The 18,100-nt window shown below is 35.3% G+C and overlaps 3 protein-coding genes across 6 annotated transcripts; 1 reads left to right on the top strand and 2 right to left on the bottom strand.

Annotated features, from left to right (window-relative positions):
* Positions 1-1,157: 1,157 nt before the first annotated feature.
* LOC147513953 (beta-amylase 3, chloroplastic-like) lies at positions 1,158-4,308 on the bottom strand. 2 transcript variants are annotated; one of them, XM_086597299.1, is made up of 4 exons: positions 3,663-4,308; positions 2,533-2,743; positions 2,327-2,443; positions 1,158-2,147 (listed from the first exon to the last, which is right to left on the bottom strand). In XM_086597299.1, exons 1-4 carry the CDS (start codon positions 4,205-4,207, stop codon positions 1,356-1,358), a joined length of 1,665 nt encoding a protein of 554 aa, XP_086453425.1. In that variant the 5' UTR covers positions 4,208-4,308; the 3' UTR covers positions 1,158-1,355. The 2 variants fall into 2 exon arrangements, with proteins under 2 accessions (XP_086453425.1, XP_086453426.1); XM_086597300.1 differs by having other exon boundaries at positions 1,158-2,111.
* A 1,724-nt stretch (positions 4,309-6,032) lies between these two features.
* Positions 6,033-8,093, bottom strand: LOC147513952 (Calcium-binding EF hand family protein). Of its 3 annotated transcripts, none has more exons than XM_086599584.1 (6): positions 7,510-8,093; positions 7,243-7,345; positions 7,096-7,161; positions 6,695-6,850; positions 6,513-6,609; positions 6,033-6,421 (listed from the first exon to the last, which is right to left on the bottom strand). In XM_086599584.1, the coding sequence occupies exons 1-6, from the start codon at positions 8,012-8,014 to the stop codon at positions 6,296-6,298; spliced, it is 1,053 nt and encodes a 350-aa protein (XP_086455710.1). In that variant the 5' UTR covers positions 8,015-8,093; the 3' UTR covers positions 6,033-6,295. The 3 variants fall into 3 exon arrangements, with proteins under 3 accessions (XP_086455710.1, XP_086455711.1, XP_086455712.1); XM_086599585.1 differs by having other exon boundaries at positions 7,243-7,315; XM_086599586.1 differs by having other exon boundaries at positions 7,243-7,341; positions 7,510-7,633.
* A 995-nt stretch (positions 8,094-9,088) lies between these two features.
* On the top strand, positions 9,089-17,709 carry LOC147513951 (luminal-binding protein 5-like). The gene is made up of 9 exons (XM_086597296.1): positions 9,089-9,235; positions 9,478-9,745; positions 9,835-10,049; positions 10,151-10,393; positions 10,492-10,971; positions 11,078-11,232; positions 11,340-11,422; positions 11,506-11,957; positions 17,375-17,709. Exons 1-9 carry the CDS (start codon positions 9,178-9,180, stop codon positions 17,428-17,430), a joined length of 2,010 nt encoding a protein of 669 aa, XP_086453422.1. The 5' UTR covers positions 9,089-9,177; the 3' UTR covers positions 17,431-17,709.
* Positions 17,710-18,100: the final 391 nt, after the last annotated feature.

Genomic DNA, 18,100 nt, shown 5'->3' with positions numbered 1-18,100 from the left:
AATGCCTACTCGTTGAGCCAACCGACCAAACAAACTTTGTAATCTGTTATCAGTTGATTCATTACAAGGTATTCTAACACAATAAAAGCTAGGGACCCAATTACGTCGTACAGAGTATGTACCAGCTACTACTTGATAGGTACTTGGGCTTAAATTGTCCAATCAACTGACCCACCTAGAAGATACTTTATATTCTAACTTCCATGATAGTAGCATTGACAGATACCAAGGAACATTCAGCCATTTAATTTAGAGATGATCTAGTGTCATTAAGTATAGATATAGATCTGGGATAGTATGCATTTAGGATCAGAACTGTACCTCTTAAACAAAAGTAATTTTACAGTGCAAGGTGCGTGCAGCACATCTCCAAGGATTGCAGCTTCACTCAAACCTCGCACTATTAATTAAATGACATAAAATAGCTTCCCCGATGATATATTCCTAGTAACATCGGCCATTTCGCATCAAGCAACTACGCGCTGCATTACTGTAAACAACTCATGATATCCACATCATGCAGTCTACAGACATCTAAAAGTGCCTCCAGGTACATGTAAGACCGCATTATGTATAATTAGTTCAGGACTCAGGAGGACTGAAGACATGCTCATAAAAAAATCTGAAATAGGAATTGATAAACCAAAAAAATGTCATTCAAAAGTGAATAATGAAGGTTGCCGAGAGTGACAATTCAAAAGTAAAGAGTTGGGGTACAGATATAAATAGACAGCCCACAAAAGTCAATACAAGAGTGAGCTATATTAGGACTTACAGGATTGAGAAACAAGAGATGCTGCGCGAATCCAGGTATTCCCAGTAGGGGCATGACAGGTCAACTGACTTTGTCGAGTTGGCCGGACTTGGACACCAGACTGTTTCAATGAGCCATCCCAACAGCAAGGAGCTTCTAGTGTTAGATAATATATGCACAAGGCAGATATAACATTAAGGTCTTATAAACATCACCATCACTCATGTGAGTTACATTGACCTCTAGCAACAGCAGGTAGTAAGAAAATTGTCAAAGCCGTCTTACGAACAAGGTCTAATGAAAGAAGGCAGACAAATAACATCATATACAAGACTCTCTGATATAGTCAAACTTCTTCCAAAGAAATTGCAAAAAATGATTTAGTGAATTAACACTACTCGAAGAGACAAAAGATCCAATTGATTTTTCAAGAGTGTAAACATTGAGAAAAAGCCATCCTCTTCTGAAAAATCAGGAAGGCTTAGTTACATCTTCTTTGGAAACAGTATAGTAAGGTTACAAATTCTGTAATGAATAAGATCTCAAATGATCGTCAAGTCAATGTATACAGCTTCAGTTGATGATACTGAGAAAAAGGCTTTCAACAATATGCAAGTGCAACTCGGACCTTCTTAGCTGCTGATGTGGACAAGCATAATTCACTCCCTCCAAAATTTAGCTTGGCCTGAAAATTACTACCATGTGATATCTGCTTCACAAATTCAGTGAAGCGGGTCCAGTTATCACGTTCAAATAGAGTCTGCCCCATTCTCACAAAGTTGAAGGAGAAGAACAGCTCGTCAAGACCGTCTGAATAAAACCTGGACATCTTCAGCACCTGCTGCAATGACTGATTACTGAGCCTTGCTGCAGAATTTTCACCATCAAGAGGTAGATCAGATGCCCTGGCAGCCAATAGAATCTGTCTAAGCAACCCTTCTGGACTGCTGAGTGGATGCATCTGCTTCTCCTCCGAGTCTCTCATTTCAAAGCCAGTACAGCATAAGATCAGTCCATACCTACCGAAGAGGCGAGCTATGGGGAGGTATCCATCTCTGATAGAGGTATTGTAGTAACCAGCAGTCAACTCAGACGGATGAGATTCGGTGCCATAGTGCCAGTGCATCCCTGCCAATTTCCCGGAAATGCTTACTCCAGTCCCCCAAAATATGGTTTCTGCCATCATACACAGCCTCTCCCCATGTAGAAGCAACATACCAGAGTACCATTCAAGAAAAAATCTGCCATATGGCGTATTCCAAGACCCATCACTTTTAAAAAATTCTGTTTCTTCAGGATTCTGCATCAAATTGCCAGCTCCAAGAGGACCACCATTTCCCCACTCTCGCATTCCAACCTTTTGTGCACATGCATTCAGAGAAGCAAGCATGTACTGTAAAATTGAAGAGAAGAAAATTGAATCTTCAGCAATCCAAAAATAAGGGAGCTATCACTTTCAAAATATGAGTTTGGATTGTTCGGAAAGAAAACACTGGAGTAAATTTTACAACAAAACAGGAACATAGCAGACTCCAATACAAACATGGACGTAAAGGTAGCCTATCTCCCCACCTTATCATAGCACTGAAACTCCCCCAGCTCACGAAAGCGCCAAGACCAAGCAAGCTTCTGAGAAGGGCATGAAGGATATCTCAGCTCACCAGCAGGGCCCATTCCAACTTGAATTCCCTGAAAAATAGTATTATCACAGTAAGACCCTTATATTAAATGTCAAATCAAGTAAATTCTTAACTTCAAATAATAAATTGATGTCTCACAGTTACTGTGATCCCAAGATGTTCCTGGAATGTGTCTCTGAAGCTCCTCATAAAATCCGAATAGGCTTGCATAGGAGATCGACCTTTCAGAACAGGTAGAACATCACATCCCAAGGAAATGTACTCCCCATTCCTTCTACCAAACCTGTCTGAAAATGCCAAGTCTGGCTGTTCTATCATCACTTGACGCACCCAGTGTGGAAGAGGGATCCTTCATTGTAACAAAAGAGGATCTAAACTTTAAATACCAGTATAACCATAGTTGGTGGAAAGACCAAAAATTAAATGCCATTTAGAGACTTGTAAAATCCAAAAAAAAAAAAAAAAACAGAAGTTAAATGAAACCGGACGAAATCCAGATTCTTGAACTTGTAGGATAATTCGCCGATCATTTCTTTTAATAACAATCCAAATAAATGGAAAATATCAACTAAAAACCTCCTAGTGAAGATATCAATCATATGGATACGAGAATACAAGTAAAAGTCTTTGTAACTCCAATCCTAAGCAAGAAAAGGAAAGTCAAAAGTGCCAAAAGCCTAATGTTTTTCTTCATATACACCAAAGTCCACTAGGAGATGTACTAACTCTCTAAGATAGAAGCACATTGGTCTTTACAGATAATATCATCAACGTGAATGTAAAATAAATTGAGTCAATATCTTCGGATGAAGTGTGACAAATAGTTTAAGATACAGGTCTCCCCTATGGCTACTTTTTTATGATATGGAAATCACATTGATTCCTCGCAAAGGGGTGACCCATTCTGAAGTTTGGATGGTCATTTTTTGTTTGGTTTTCTCCAACTTTCCCTTTGATTGGTTTTCTTGGGTTTCTACCTAGAATGGACATTGTGAATGTTGAACCCAGCCAAATCCGAGTCTGATCAAACGAAACCAATAGCAGTCGCGTTACTTAATTCAGGAGAGATCGAAACTCAAGAACAAATTTTTATGTTAAAACCAACCAAATTCAGCTCGAAACTAGCCACATACAATATCTTCTATACACCAACTTATCAAAAATGGTTCCTCAATCAAGATTTTAATGCTAGACTTTCATTTAACGACATATAAAACCTCTGTTTCTTGCCCCTTTAATGATATGAATAAATGATATAAAACACTTACCAGCAAGAATCTCCGGGGACACCGAACGAGTGAAACGCCATAACAGGACGAACCTTCAAACCAAAATGTTTAGCCAAAGCAACAATTTCCAAATAACTCCTCCAATCATAACTCAAAGGAGCATCTCTCTCAACTAAACCCCACCAAACTTCCATAACAACACCTTCAACACCCGCCAATGCAAGTGCTTTAAAAGAATACGACATCGCTTTAACTCTCTTAACTTTCCCTAACGAATCTACTGCATCAATTGGCAGTGTAACATATACTAAAGAACCTTTTTTTCTTCTTGGTATTGGAAATTCATATTGAAGCTCGTAATCAGAATCAGAATCAGACTCAAACTCAAGATTCATCGATGAAGAAGAAGAAGAAGAAGAAAAAGAATCTTTTTTTGAGTTTAATGGCTTTGAAGATTTGAGACGAGATGAGATTGCGACACGTGTGGTTGTTGATGAAGGAAATGGAATGACACGTGTGGGTTGCTTTAAACGAGTGTAGTTGAATGAAGCTGATGGAGAAGGAGTAGGAGAAACAATTGCCATAACTCAAACCCTAACTAATAAAAATAAGAAATGAGCTGTGGTCTCCAATTTGGAGAAAACTAGAAGTGTGTTGTTCTTGTTGTTGTTAACTGTTAAAGACATCTGCCAAGTATCTGAAACGTATTTATATATAGGGGGCAGTGTTTAGAAAACCGGATCGGACCGGTGGTTGAACCGGGGTCCGACCGGAACCGATAAATTTTCGATTCGGTTCAGTTAAAATTTGAGTTTATGGTTGGACTCTCGGTCTGAGCTTAAATCGTAGTTGAACCGGCGAACCGGTTAAACCGGATCATCTTTATATAATTTTTTTTTTTCTTTTTTTTTTTAAAATTGATAATGTGGACCTAACACCTAAACAAGATAATCCAAACTCCAAACCAACATACTACTATCTATTTCTTGTATAAGAAATTTATTTTGATATATAATATCAATTAATATTGAATTAAAATATGTATTTATTTATTTTATTATTGTAATTATTAAAAAATTTGCTAAATAAATATCAATCGGTCCGACCGAGTCAAACTATGATTGAATCTGGTTGAACCATTTTAACAAAAAATTGGTTCGATTACCGGTTTGGTTTTTAAAATATTGATAGAGAGTAGTTTTCGGGGCCCACAAAAAAGGAAAAAAGTGACACGTAAAGGGTAGATAAAGTGCCTAACGGTTTAACCGCCATATCCCGATCCACTTGGCGGTGCCCAATCCTAAAATTTGACTGGGTTTTTGGAATTTTTGTTATCGACCATTTTTGGGACCCTCGTTTTCTTTTGTAGTGGGATATTTTTAGTAACGCGGTTATTGCTGGAAGCCTGGAAGTAGCTGATGATGTCAGATGTGTACGTACGGTGGTTGAAACTTTTGAACTAAAATCAACTTTTGGCATAAATCACGATCAAATCTTAATTAGGTAGAGTATATATAGTATATACGAAAGACTGTGTGCTGACCAGGGCTTATTTCTTCAATAGACGAAAAACTGCGGCTTATTTCTTCGTCATTAATTTTCACGAGTTAGAATTTTTGCAGTTGAAAATTTTTGATCTTAGACGGAATAGGTATTCATAATTTTTCACCGTTTAGAGGTTTTTTGATCTACGGAATATAACAGTTAAAAAAAAAAGTTAAAAAACCTAAAAACACGTGAGATGGAATGAAACATTCCGTCCGAAAATAAAATCCCGATTTTTTTTTAAAAAAAACACACGAGATGGAATCTAACATCCCGTCCGAAGTTAACAAGTCAGTCACTATCTCGGTGAAAAGTTTCACCTTGAAATCAACTATGGAAAAAAGTCACCAAGTTTTTCACCTTTACATTTGCACATCCATTTTCCCCAAAAACTGATGACTTTTTTAATAAACCCTCATAATCCCTTGCATTGGGAAATGCTCTTAGGACATGAATTTTGATGCAAGCAGTGCCTATATTAAACCAAGACGCCTAAGCATTTTTTGTTACTGGAGGTTGTCTTCTTAATCTCTAGCCTATTTAGTTAATCCTAATTGTTTAATTAATTTACATGGAAAGCAAAGAATTGTCATTCTCTTTGAACCATTAAATGAAAAAAAGAATGATGTTGAGCAAAGGTGAAGGTTGTTTGTGATTCAAAGTAGGGAGGGGTTCTAAGGACATATTTTATCTTTGACACGTAAACAAACTCAAAATCGTTAGGGCATTTATAAGTTTCAGATTAGGCTAATATTTTGTAGATATGATCTCCTAACTATTCTAAATATTGTTCACAAATAATAAAAAAAATCAAAAATTTCTAAACTTGCCAAATATAGTATAAAAAATGGTGAAAATGAATAGTTTACAATTAGCCAAATTTTGTAAATTGTTAACAACATTTGGCAAGTTTGGAATTTTTTGATTTTTTTGATTATTTGTGACAATGTTTATAATAGTTAGGAGATGATATCTACAAAATATTAGCTTCATCCAAAACTTATAAATACTCTAACGATTTTGAGTTTGTTTACGTGTCAAGATAAAATATGTCCTTTATAATCCCTCCCTTCAAAGTATCCCAGGAAGGAACAATGATTGTCCTGTGCTAGCAAAGCTAGGATCTTCTAAAATTCGTCGTGGAAATCGTCATCATCACCAATATCATAGTCCATAATTACAGTGTTATAGAATATATGATGGTGATCCATCATCTCATTCAACGTTAATTCGCCATCTTTATCATCATCAGCCTGTATCAATCGAACATTAAATAAGTTGGTTAAAAATTCCGTGTACTATACCGTCCAATACATATGTTATATATGTATAGCTACTGCCGACCTCATGGATTAGGAATCTTGTGTAATGCGTAGCATACGTAAGCTCTCCTGGATGAAGGTAATGAATGATAGGCCTCAGTTCTTCTTCAGTCAATAGCCTGCCAATTAAGGAATAAAATAGAGCTTAAGAAACAGGGCAAACTCCCATATTGGCAGAGTGTTCGATAACGATGAAGCTCATACCTATCCTTATTCAGATCAAGTTCATCAAATTTTTCTTCGGCACTGGGTACATCATCTCCACCACTTTCAAATTCTAAGGTGTTCTTGTAATTATCATAAGCTTGAGCGCGAAATTCATTAAAATTGAGTTTGCCATCTTGGTCATGGTCCATCCCTCTGTACATCGTACACAACTACACATATATAAGATCACTGTTTCCCAATTGGAAGGAATAAAAAAAAATGTACACTCAGGAAGGAGTGCGTTCATAAACGATCCTAGAGGGCTCTCATCCCTCTGTAAAAACAATAGGACAACCTTAGAACATTTAAGAAAAAATCATATAACTACTAACAATTATATAATAAAGTGATAAACACTAGTACGTTAGTTATATGGACAATTTATGTCGGATATGTACCGCATTTTTTCTTTCAACAGCCATCGCTGAATCTTTTCATTTTGACTGTCTTCAGGGTGCAAGAAGCTGAAAGGAGGGAAAATGTATCGAAATTAAGTTGAATAAGGAAAATTAAAGGAAAAACATAAATTCGGGATATAAGCTTACTCCATAAATTCTGTGAAGTTGAGATAACCGTTGTCATCTATGTCTGCATTAACAAATTTATCCTTCCACCATCCTGCTTGACCATGGGTCATGTCATTTCTAGCTAGGATGAAAAAAGAACACTAATTACAATTTTTTTTTTCAGTTTATCTTCTTCCATCTAATGGTTAATCATTTTATTGCGGGGTCATGTTGTTTCCTTTTACCATGGATTCTAGCCTTCTAGGATAAATTTTACAAAAGAATGGAACATGCATAGATACCTACCTATATCTTCATCGGAAAATCGGGGGAGATATTCAGCGAAAGTAATGGCTCCATCGTTATCCTTGTCGTGTTCATTCATCTCCTTTCGAGTCCTATAAATTAACTGGTCAGTTGCTTGTTGTAGATTCCAACCTTCTAATTCTTTCAAACTAATTGATCCATCTTCAGGTGACCTATCTAGCACAGGAAATAAAATTTGCAATCTCCCTTTTATATTAAATTGTCCTTCGTCACTAAAGTACTCCTCAGGGTCCTCAAAGTTACCATTAAATGGATTTAAGTAGGCCGAATTGGTCAGTGGAAGAGGTTTTGAATCTGAATTCTTTACGTGGGCTCCTTTTTCAATGAGCTTTGTGACTAACGGATCAAATGGGGCATGGACGTTGCCAATGCGACGATGCATGCTAAGGTTTCGTGGATGCTTTCGAAAGGATGGAGATTGGGAGAAGGCGAGGATGAGGAGAATGGCGGTGGCTAGAAGTAGGTAGACCACCGCCATCTTCATTTTTTTGGCTTAAACTGAGGAGAATGCCACAGCTGTGGTGTTAATTTGTGAAGGAAGTTATTGGTTTTCTGTTTTGAAACTTGTGGCTGAGCAGTTATTGTGGTTGGGCATCAAGCCAACTATGTAAGTATATATACATCCGTTTGTTGGACTTAAACCATAGACCGGTCTTGATAACCCTCAACACCAAAATCATGCTCGTAACCAATGGTTGATCCTTTTTGGCCGGAGTTTTGACAGCAGCAAATGTAAGATGTCAAGTCCAAGTATTTAGAGCAAGTCCGATGGGGCTATATGGACTGCTAAAAGCAAATATAACACCTCAACCACAAATATGTCATTCTAATAGGGCTACTAAAAGGGTTTTAAATTTGGAAGGAGTAATAAACCCAACCAAAATAAAGACCTTCACTAGCAGCTGCTATAATAAGTTCGGAAGACGAACGGCATAGTTTCGACGTCCGTGTGTTAAATTTCGACAGACGGCAAAAACTGTATCGTCCGTCCAAAAAATTCAAAAAATACTAAACGGACGATAGAAACTATAGCCGTCCATATCATTTAGCACTTCAAAACAAAAAACGCAATTGGATTGGTTTTTTTAATTTTGGGGAACCAAATTTAACTGGGCAAGCTAAAAACACTTATGTGGCACTAATTTAACAGCCTAATTTAGCAGATCTCCATTAAACGCTCTAATGGGCTTATGGATCCTTCACGGTTAATTGGAGGTACATTTGGCACGTCATGTACCAGAGCTATGTTGGGCTTAGTAGTTATGAATGCGTAACGTAGCGGTGGACTAAAATTGAATTAAAACAAAAGTGTCCCAAAGTCCACCTTCTACGAAACCCAACAGCCACGTTACGCGTTCAAAATCAACGGTTGATATCAGCCGAAAAACGTAACCCCTTTATTTAGTTCACAAGATCAACGGTACATAACCACCCAACCAAAAGAACACTTGTAATTGGCTCACATCATCCTCCTCAAAACCTAATTGGTCCACGTCACCATCAATGACTCGCTCTATTGCCCTGACCAATTTTTAACTCCATCGACAACAAAGTATATATAGTCCCACCTTTCAACAAGAGAGAGAGAAAAAATTCTGAAAGCTAGAATTTGAAGATTTGAGGACAGATAAAAAGAAAGGTAGCGCCATGGATGGTTCATGGAGGATACGTTGTTCTATACTCGTGTTTGCGTTTGTTTTTGCTGGTACGCATTCTTCTTTTCTCATTCGTTTTATTATTTTTCGTCGATCTGATTCAATATGTTTAGTTTATAATTCGGATCTAATTGAATGGATCTCACTAGTATTTAGTTAATGAGTAGATCTGAAATTTACATGTTGGATTGAGTTTAAGAGGAGTGGATCTTATATAACAAATTGAAATTATATCTTGTAAGAGAATTTTGGCATTGTATGTAATTGTTGGACCTTGTTAATATATATGTAGGATCTCTATCTGTATTCTGTACTGCGAAAGAGGAAGGTAGCAAGTTGGGAACAGTAATTGGTATTGATCTTGGTACGACTTATTCATGTGTGGGTGTTTATAAGAATGGCCATGTTGAAATCATAGCTAATGATCAAGGAAACCGTATTACTCCATCATGGGTGGCTTTCACCGATGGTGAAAGACTAATTGGTGAAGCTGCAAAGAATCAGGCAGCTGCCAATGCGGAGAGGACGGTGTTTGATGTTAAAAGGCTTATTGGAAGAAAGTAAGAATGTTTTTTCAATTTTTTCACTGGTGTTAGTAGGATTTTTTTATTTGGCTCGAACTTGACTATAACAAATTTATATTGTGTAGATTTGAAGATAAAGAAGTTCAGAAAGACTTGAAGCTTGTTCCATACAAGATAGTGAACAAGGACGGAAAGCCTTATATTCAAGTTAAACTGAATACTGGTGAGACAAAGGTATTCAGTCCAGAGGAGATCAGCGCTATGATTCTTGTTAAGATGAAGGAGACAGCTGAAGCATTCCTTGGAAAGAAGATCAAGGATGCAGTTGTTACCGTTCCTGGTAAATAAATAACATTTGAGCTATTGCAGGCCTAAGTTTTAACATTTCTGGAAATGGATTGTTATCAAACTTGCTCATTTATCTTCGTGCGTGTTTTGCAGCCTACTTCAATGATGCCCAGAGGCAAGCCACAAAGGATGCTGGTGTTATTGCTGGGTTGAACGTCGCTAGGATTATTAATGAGCCAACTGCAGCAGCTATCGCCTATGGTTTGGACAAGAAGGGTGGGGAGAAGAACATTCTTGTATTTGACCTTGGTGGTGGAACATTTGATGTCAGTATTTTGACAATTGATAATGGTGTCTTTGAGGTTCTAGCCACAAATGGAGACACTCATTTGGGAGGTGAGATTCGTGTATACTTCTTTGTCTGGGTCTTGAAAACCTAGAAGGTTGGCATTGCATTGTTGTTAAATAATGTTTAAAAAATTATTTTCTTGCAGGTGAGGACTTTGATCAGAGGATTATGGAGTACTTCATCAAATTGATCAAGAAGAAGCACGGAAAGGACATCAGCAAGGATAACAGAGCTCTTGGAAAGCTTAGGAGGGAGGCTGAGAGAGCTAAGAGAGCCTTGAGTAACCAGCACCAGGTCCGGGTGGAGATTGAATCTCTTTATGATGGTTTGGATTTCTCAGAACCACTAACCCGAGCAAGATTTGAAGAGTTGAACAATGACCTATTCAGGAAGACAATGGGACCTGTAAAGAAGGCCATGGATGATGCTGGGTTACAGAAGAACCAGATTGATGAAATTGTCCTTGTAGGAGGAAGTACCAGAATTCCCAAGGTTCAACAACTCCTTAGGGATTACTTTGATGGAAAGGAGCCAAACAAGGGTGTTAACCCCGATGAGGCTGTCGCTTTTGGTGCTGCTGTACAAGGAAGCATCCTGAGTGGAGAAGGTGGTGAAGAAACCAAAGGTGTGTTTTTCTTCTCACAGTGTACATCATTTTATCAACAATAATAAGAAGCAACTATAAGTACTAGATGTTTTTGACTGACATTACATTAATGGCTTTGTTGCAGATATCCTTCTCTTGGATGTGGCTCCTCTTACTCTTGGTATTGAAACTGTGGGTGGTGTGATGACTAAATTGATTCCAAGAAACACTGTTATTCCAACTAAGAAATCCCAAGTCTTTACAACTTACCAAGATCATCAGACTACTGTTTCCATTCAGGTAATTATATGTACACATTGCATTTCGAATATAAGTATAGTAGAATTTGAGCTAAATGACATGCTGCCAACCTTTATCTAATGGATTATTGGTATTCTTTTTTAAAGGTTTTCGAAGGTGAAAGGAGTCTCACAAAGGACTGCAGGGAGCTTGGGAAATTTGATCTTTCTGGAATCGCCCCAGCACCAAGGTTTGTAAGCACGCCTTTTCAATTTGTTACAGAGCCATGTTTTAAAGGAGAAACCTAATAATAGTTTCCTTTCATTTGAACAGGGGAACTCCACAGATTGAAGTGACATTTGAGGTTGATGCCAATGGTGTCCTGAACGTTAAGGCTGAGGACAAGGCTGGTGGCAAATCTGAGAAAATTACCATCACCAACGACAAGGGTCGTCTGAGTCAGGAGGAGATTGACCGTATGGTTCAAGAAGCAGAGGAATTTGCGGAGGAAGATAAGAAAGTCAAGGAAAAGATTGATGCCCGAAACAGTTTGGAGACTTATATCTACAACATGAAGAACCAAATCAACGACAAGGACAAGCTTGCAGACAAGCTTGAATCTGAAGAGAAGGAAAAGATTGAGACTGCAGTCAAGGAGGCTCTCGAGTGGCTCGATGAAAACCAGTCTGCTGAAAAGGATGATTATGATGAGAAGCTCAAGGAGGTAGAAGCTGTATGCAACCCAATCATCACTGCTGTTTACCAGAGATCTGGTGGGGCTGCAGGTGCTGGATCAGGAGAAGGAGAAGGAGAAGATGAGGATTATAGGCGATAATTTCAATTTCTTTAAATGTCAAAAACGATGAAGAGACTTAATAGATTATTTTTTCAATTAGGGGAGGCAGAAAAAGAACAATTACGGTGCTCATTAGCAAAAGGAAAGCTTAAGTCCGATTTTTTGTTATTCGCTTACTCTTTTGAGTGCAAGAAGACTGACCTTTTTCCTGCGGTTATTCGATGATAAAATTTAGAGCAGTATGATTATGTTTTTTTCTCAAGAGTTAACTTTTCTATGTGCAAGAGTTTCCTGCTTCTTTGAAATAGATATTTTTCTCTAAGTTAACTACAGAAATTTCTTGTCAGAAGATCGACAGTTCAACCACTTTTCAGGTTTCATACAGAAAATGGAATTTTGTGTGTTTGTATAAACTCTTATTAAATTCAAGTTTAAGGTTTCAGGGGAACCTTTGTTACAGTTGATGCTTAAACTCCTATTAAAACTTGAAAAAAATACTATGTTAATTATATATTGATTGACATGTTTCATTACATTATCTAGTTTAAATTGGGTCTTTATCGAAACTAATCAAGAATAGAATGGAGTTAGAAACCATTGGAATGGAATCCACTATAATAGAATTCAGATCCACTATAATAGAATTCAGTTCTCAACCGCTTATGAGAAAATAGAATTCAATTCCTAGAGAAAAAACATCTCCATGGTTGTTGTATGCTTATTCTACCTAACATTCTTCTTCAAAACAACCCATCAACAATTTTTTTCATTTTTGGATTAAAAATTTGAAACCAATTTTCTTCAAAAGATAACCAAAAATATTTAGAAGAAGCTAAACTTTTGTTGCCTAAATTTGAAGGTTATTTTTGTTCACTCTGTCAAGCTATTTTTAGAAAGCGACGAGCGATTTAACCACATTGTGAGAAGCCATCCTCTTTCAACCAGTTTCAAGTTTCTTAAAGGAGTGGATTCTTCTTGGATAGTTTATATTAATAAAGCAAAGTGGAAGGTTGTTGACACAAATGAATTGAGTGTTAGCAGGGACGGAGTTAGGATTCTAAACCCCCTCAAACTAAGGGGTGCGAGATTATGTGTACACCTTTTTTTTTGTCAAAAGGTATAAACAATAAAGATCAACAAAATTATACATTTATTTCAATTCACAAAACTAGAGTGTGTTGACTACTTAAAATTTAATATAGACTGATAAAGTTAACTACTTAAACACTTAAGTCATTAATTAATTGATACTACTATGTCTATATATATCTATATAATCTAGCCCACAAGTCTACAACAATTCAACAAATTGTTAACTTTCTATAATGTTACAAGTCTATATAATCATACTATCATGTGGAGAAAACTATAAAAGATTAACATTGAAACTATAACAATTCAACAAATTGTTAACTTTCTATAATGTTATAAGTCTATATAATTATACTATCATGTAGAGAAAACTATAAAAGATTAACATTGAAAATAAAAAATTACATCGTTTTGTTTTTTTTGTTTTTGTTTTTTTAAGTTAAAATTTTATTGATAATGATAACGAAGTTTTACAAATAATTATGACAACGTGCAATTAATTGATACTACTATGTTTATATATATTTATATAATCTAGCCTTCCATTAAGTCTACATTTTTTTTAACAAATTGTTAACTTAGTTTTATAATGTTATAAGTCTATATAACTATAATAAATGTGGAAAAAAAACTATAAAAGATTAACATCACAAAAAATAAAAAAATTACATTGTTTTGTTTTTTTTTTTTAAGTGAAAATTTTATTGATAATGATAACAAGTTTTACAAATAATTAAGACAACCCTCAATATCAAACAAGCTACTGCAAAAGTCCTTTCTAAATTTGTTTTAGTTTTTTTTTTTGTTTTTTTGTTTTTTTGTTTGGGTTGAAGTCGGACGCTTGTTTAAGAATAGAAGTTGTATGCAACCCAATCATCATCGATGTTTCTCAAGAGCCTATGAGAAAATAGAAATATATTGCAGACTTTGGATCGAGAAGGAGAAGATTAGGATTCTTCAAACAAGCTATAGGCGATAATTTCAATTTCTTTAAATGTAAAAAAAAATATTTAAAAGAAGAAACTTTTTGTTATAAAATTTGAAGGTTATTTTTGAATCATTGTCAAGGGCAGAAAAAAGAACAATGAAAGGGTGCTCATTTAACCAGGACATGAGGGCAGCCATCTTGTTTCCGATTTTCAAGTTTCTTGAAAGAGTGGATTCTTTTTGAGGTTTATATTAATAAAGGAAAGTGGAAAGTTTTTTGACACAAATGCATTGAGCGGTTCATGTCGGGTTATACTATTTAGTTCCTATTTGTGTACACCTTTTTTTTCAAAAGGTATAAACATAAAACACATTCATTTTTTCAATTCACAAAACTAGAGTATGATTATGTTTTAATTTTTTAATATTAAAGTTAAAAAGAAAGCGTACTTTTTCTTTATGTCATTAAAGAGTTTACTGCTTCTTTGAAATAGATATTTTTCTCCAAGTTAACTACAAAAATTTGTTGTCAGAAGATCGATAGTTCAACCACTCTTTAGGTTTCAATGATGAAGACTCATACAGAAAATGAAATTTTGTGTGTTTGTATCTATATAATTATACTATCATTTTGAGAAAACTATAAAAGATTAACATTGAAAATAAAAAATTACATTGTTTTGTTTTTTTTGTTTTTGTTTTTTTAAGTTAAAATTTTATTGATAATGATAACGAGTTTTACAAATAATTAGGACAAACGTGCAATTAATTGATACTACTATGTTTATATATATTTATATAATCTAGCCCACAAGTCTACAACAATTTAACAAATTGTTAACTTTCTATAATGTTATAAGTCTATATAATTATAATATCATGTGGAGAAAACTATAAAAGATTAACATTGAAAATAAAAAATTACATTGTTTTGTTTTTTTTGTTTTTTTAAGTGGAAATTTTATTGATAATGATAACAAGTTTTACAAATAATTAAGACAAACGTACAACAAGCTACGCCGCAAGTCCTTTCTAAATTTGTTTTTTGTTTTTTGTTTTTGTTTTTTGTGTTTTTGTTTGGGTTGAGGTCTGACGCTTGTTTAAGAATAGAAGTTGTATGCAACCCAATCATGAATGATTTTTTTCAGGCAATTAGTTATGTGGTGAGGGCCCCACCGTCTTTGGATCGAGAAGGAGAAGATTAGGATTATTAGAAGAAGGATATAATAAACGATAATTTCAATTTCTTTTAAATGTCAAAAAGAGACTGAAAGAAGAGACTTCATATAATTTTGAGGAATTTTGTCGAGAATCATAGGGGGAGGGCATTCTTCAAAAAGAACAATGAAAGGGTGCTCATTAGCAAAGAGGACAGGAGGGCAAATCATAAAGTACCATTCATTTTTCTTTGTACAATTTCGTGTGATATCATATTTTTGAGGTTCATTACTACTCAAGGAAGACTGAGCTTTTTTGATTGATGCATTATGCGGTTCATGTCGGTTATACTATTTAGTTCCTATTTGTGGTTACTGATAACATGAAACACATTCATTTTTCACTATGAGCAGTATGATTATGTTTTCATTTTTTCATTAAAGTTAAAAGAAAGCGTAACCCATTTAAAAAATTAAAAAGAGTTTCTTGCTTCTTTGAAATAGATATTTTTCTCCAAGTTAACTACTATATAAAAAAATTTCTACAACAATTCAACAAAGATTTTCTATACAGTTCAACCACTCTTGTGGGGTTAAAATGATGAAGACTCAACAATTCAAAAATGAAATTTTGTGTGTTTGTATCTATATAATTATACTATCATGTAGAGAAAACTATAAAATATTAACATTGAAAATAAAAAATTACATTGTTTTGTTTTTTTTGTTTTTGTTTTTTTAAGTTAAAATTTTATTGATAATGATAATGAGTTTTACAAATAATTAGGACAAGCGTGCAATTAATTGATACTACTATGTTTATATATATTTATATAATCTAGCCCACAAGTCTACAACAATTTAACAAATTGTTAATTTTCTATAATGTTATAAGTCTATATAATTATAATATCATGTGGAGAAAACTATAAAAGATTAACATTGAAAATAAAAAATTACATTGTTTTGTTTTTTTTGTTTTTTTAAGTGGAAATTTTATTAATAATGATAACAAGTTTTACAAATAATTAAGACAAACGTACAACAAGCTACGCCGCAAGTCCTTTCTAAATTTGTTTTTTGTTTTTTGTTTTTGTTTTTTGTGTTTTTGTTTGGGTTGAGGTCTGACGCTTGTTTTTTGTGTTTTTGTTTGGGTTGAGGTCTGACGCTTGTTTTTTGTGTTTTTGTTTGGGTTGAGGTCTTCTTCAAACAACCCATCAACAATGTCGTCGTACTCCATAAAAGATTTGACAGTTTTCTTCAAAAGATAACAAAAAATATTTAGAAGAAGCTAAACTTTTGTTGCCTAAATTTGAAGGTTATTTTTGCTCACTTTGTCAAGCTATTTTTAGAAAGCGACGAGCAATTTGACCACATTATAATAAGAAGCAACTCTAAGTACTAGATATTTTTTACTGACATTACATTAATGGCTTTGTTGCAGATATCCTTCTCTTGGATGTGGCTCCTCTTACCCTTGGTATTGAAACCGTGGGTGGTGTGATGACTAAATTGATTCCAAGAAACACTGTTATTCCAACTAAGAAATCCCAAGTCTTTACAACTTACCAAGATCATTAGACTACTGTTTCCATTCAGGTAATTATATGTACACAATGCATTTCGAATATAAGTATAGTAGAATTTGAGCTAAATGACATGATGCCAACCTTTATCTAATGGATTATTGGTATTCTTTTTTAAAGGTTTTTGAAGGTGAAAGGAGTCTCACAAAGGACTGCAGGGAGCTTGGGAAATTTGATCTTTCTGGAATTGCCCCAGCACCAAGGTTTGTAAGCACGCCTTTCCAATTTGTTACAGAGCCATGTTTTAAAGGAGAAACCTAATAATAGTTTCCTTTCATTTGAACAGGGGAACTCCACAGATTGAAGTGACATTTGAGGTTGATGCCAATGGTGTCCTGAACGTTAAGGCTGAGGACAAGGCCGTGGCAAATCAGAGAAAATTACCATCACCTCGTCTGAGTCAGGAGGAGATTGACCGTATGGTTCAAGAGGCAGAGGAATTTGCGGAGGAAGATAAGAAAGTCAAGGAAAAGATTGATGCCCGAAACAGTTTGGAGACTTATATCTACAACATGAAGAACCAAATCAACGACAAGGACAAGCTTGAATCTGAAGAGAATGAAAAGATTGAGACTGTTGTCAAGGAGGCTCTCGAGTGGCCCCAATTATCACTGCTGTTTACCAGAGATCTGGTGGGGCTGCAGGTGCTGGATCAGGAGAAGGAGAAGGAGAAGATGAGGATTCTCACGACAAGCTATAAACGATAATTTCAATTTCTTTAAATGTCAAAAAGAGACTGAAAGAAGAGACTTGTGAGGAATTTTGTTCGAATCATAGGGGAGGGCAGAAAAAGAACAATGAAGGGTGCTCATTAGCAAAGAGTACAGGAGGGAAACTTGTGTCCAATTTTCTTGTTCATGACTACTCAAGGAAGAGGAAGACTGACCTTTTTTTATTGATGTATTATGGTGGTTCATGTCAGTTATACTACTTGGTTACTATTTGTGGTTACTGATAACATGAAACACATTCATTTTTCCCTATGAGCAATATGATTATGTTTTCATTTTTCGACTACTAGAAATCTTCACACTACGTTCCCTCGTATAACTATTACAAAATAGAAATCAGACAAACAAAAAACATCCCCGCTAGCTTCTTCTGCCTAGCCCTTCTTCTTCACACGTCCGTACTTGAGATTCTCAACCGCTATTAGAACTCTCTCGCACGTATAATCTCAACCGCTATTACAAAATAGATATCAGACAAAACAAAAAACATCCCTGCTAGCTTCTTCTTCTTCTTCAAACAACCCAATGCCGTCGTACTCCTTAAAAGGTTTGCAAGCTTTCTTCAAAACATCCCAACAAGAATATAACCAAAAATATTTGGAAGAAGCCAAACTGTTGTTGCCTACATTCGAAGGTCAT

This window comes from Coptis chinensis, chromosome 3 (genome assembly GCF_015680905.1).
Source record: "Coptis chinensis isolate HL-2020 chromosome 3, ASM1568090v1, whole genome shotgun sequence".
NCBI lineage: Eukaryota > Viridiplantae > Streptophyta > Magnoliopsida > Ranunculales > Ranunculaceae > Coptis > Coptis chinensis.
This window is presented reverse-complemented; position numbering and strand designations above follow the sequence as displayed.

Bases quoted from the DNA above. Each gene is read 5' to 3' on its own strand.
- LOC147513951 (XM_086597296.1), top strand. From the start codon at position 9,178: ATGGATGGTTCATGGAGGATACGTTGTTCTATACTCGTGTTTGCGTTT. The intron at 10,972-11,077 runs GTGTGTTTTTCT...GCTTTGTTGCAG, and splicing joins AGGTGGTGAAGAAACCAAAG to ATATCCTTCTCTTGGATGTG. The intron at 11,958-17,374 runs GTGCTGGATCAG...GTGGGGCTGCAG, and splicing joins GAGATCTGGTGGGGCTGCAG to GTGCTGGATCAGGAGAAGGA.
- LOC147513953 (XM_086597299.1), bottom strand. From the start codon at position 4,207: ATGGCAATTGTTTCTCCTACTCCTTCTCCATCAGCTTCATTCAACTAC. The intron at 2,444-2,532 runs GTGAGACATCAA...ACTATTTTTCAG, and splicing joins ATCTTGGGATCACAGTAACT to GGAATTCAAGTTGGAATGGG. The intron at 2,148-2,326 runs GTGGGGAGATAG...TCAATTTTACAG, and splicing joins AGTTTCAGTGCTATGATAAG to TACATGCTTGCTTCTCTGAA.
- LOC147513952 (XM_086599584.1), bottom strand. From the start codon at position 8,014: ATGAAGATGGCGGTGGTCTACCTACTTCTAGCCACCGCCATTCTCCTC. The intron at 7,346-7,509 runs GTAGGTATCTAT...TTTTCATCCTAG, and splicing joins ATTTTCCGATGAAGATATAG to CTAGAAATGACATGACCCAT. The intron at 7,162-7,242 runs GTAAGCTTATAT...CCCTCCTTTCAG, and splicing joins AACTTCACAGAATTTATGGA to CTTCTTGCACCCTGAAGACA.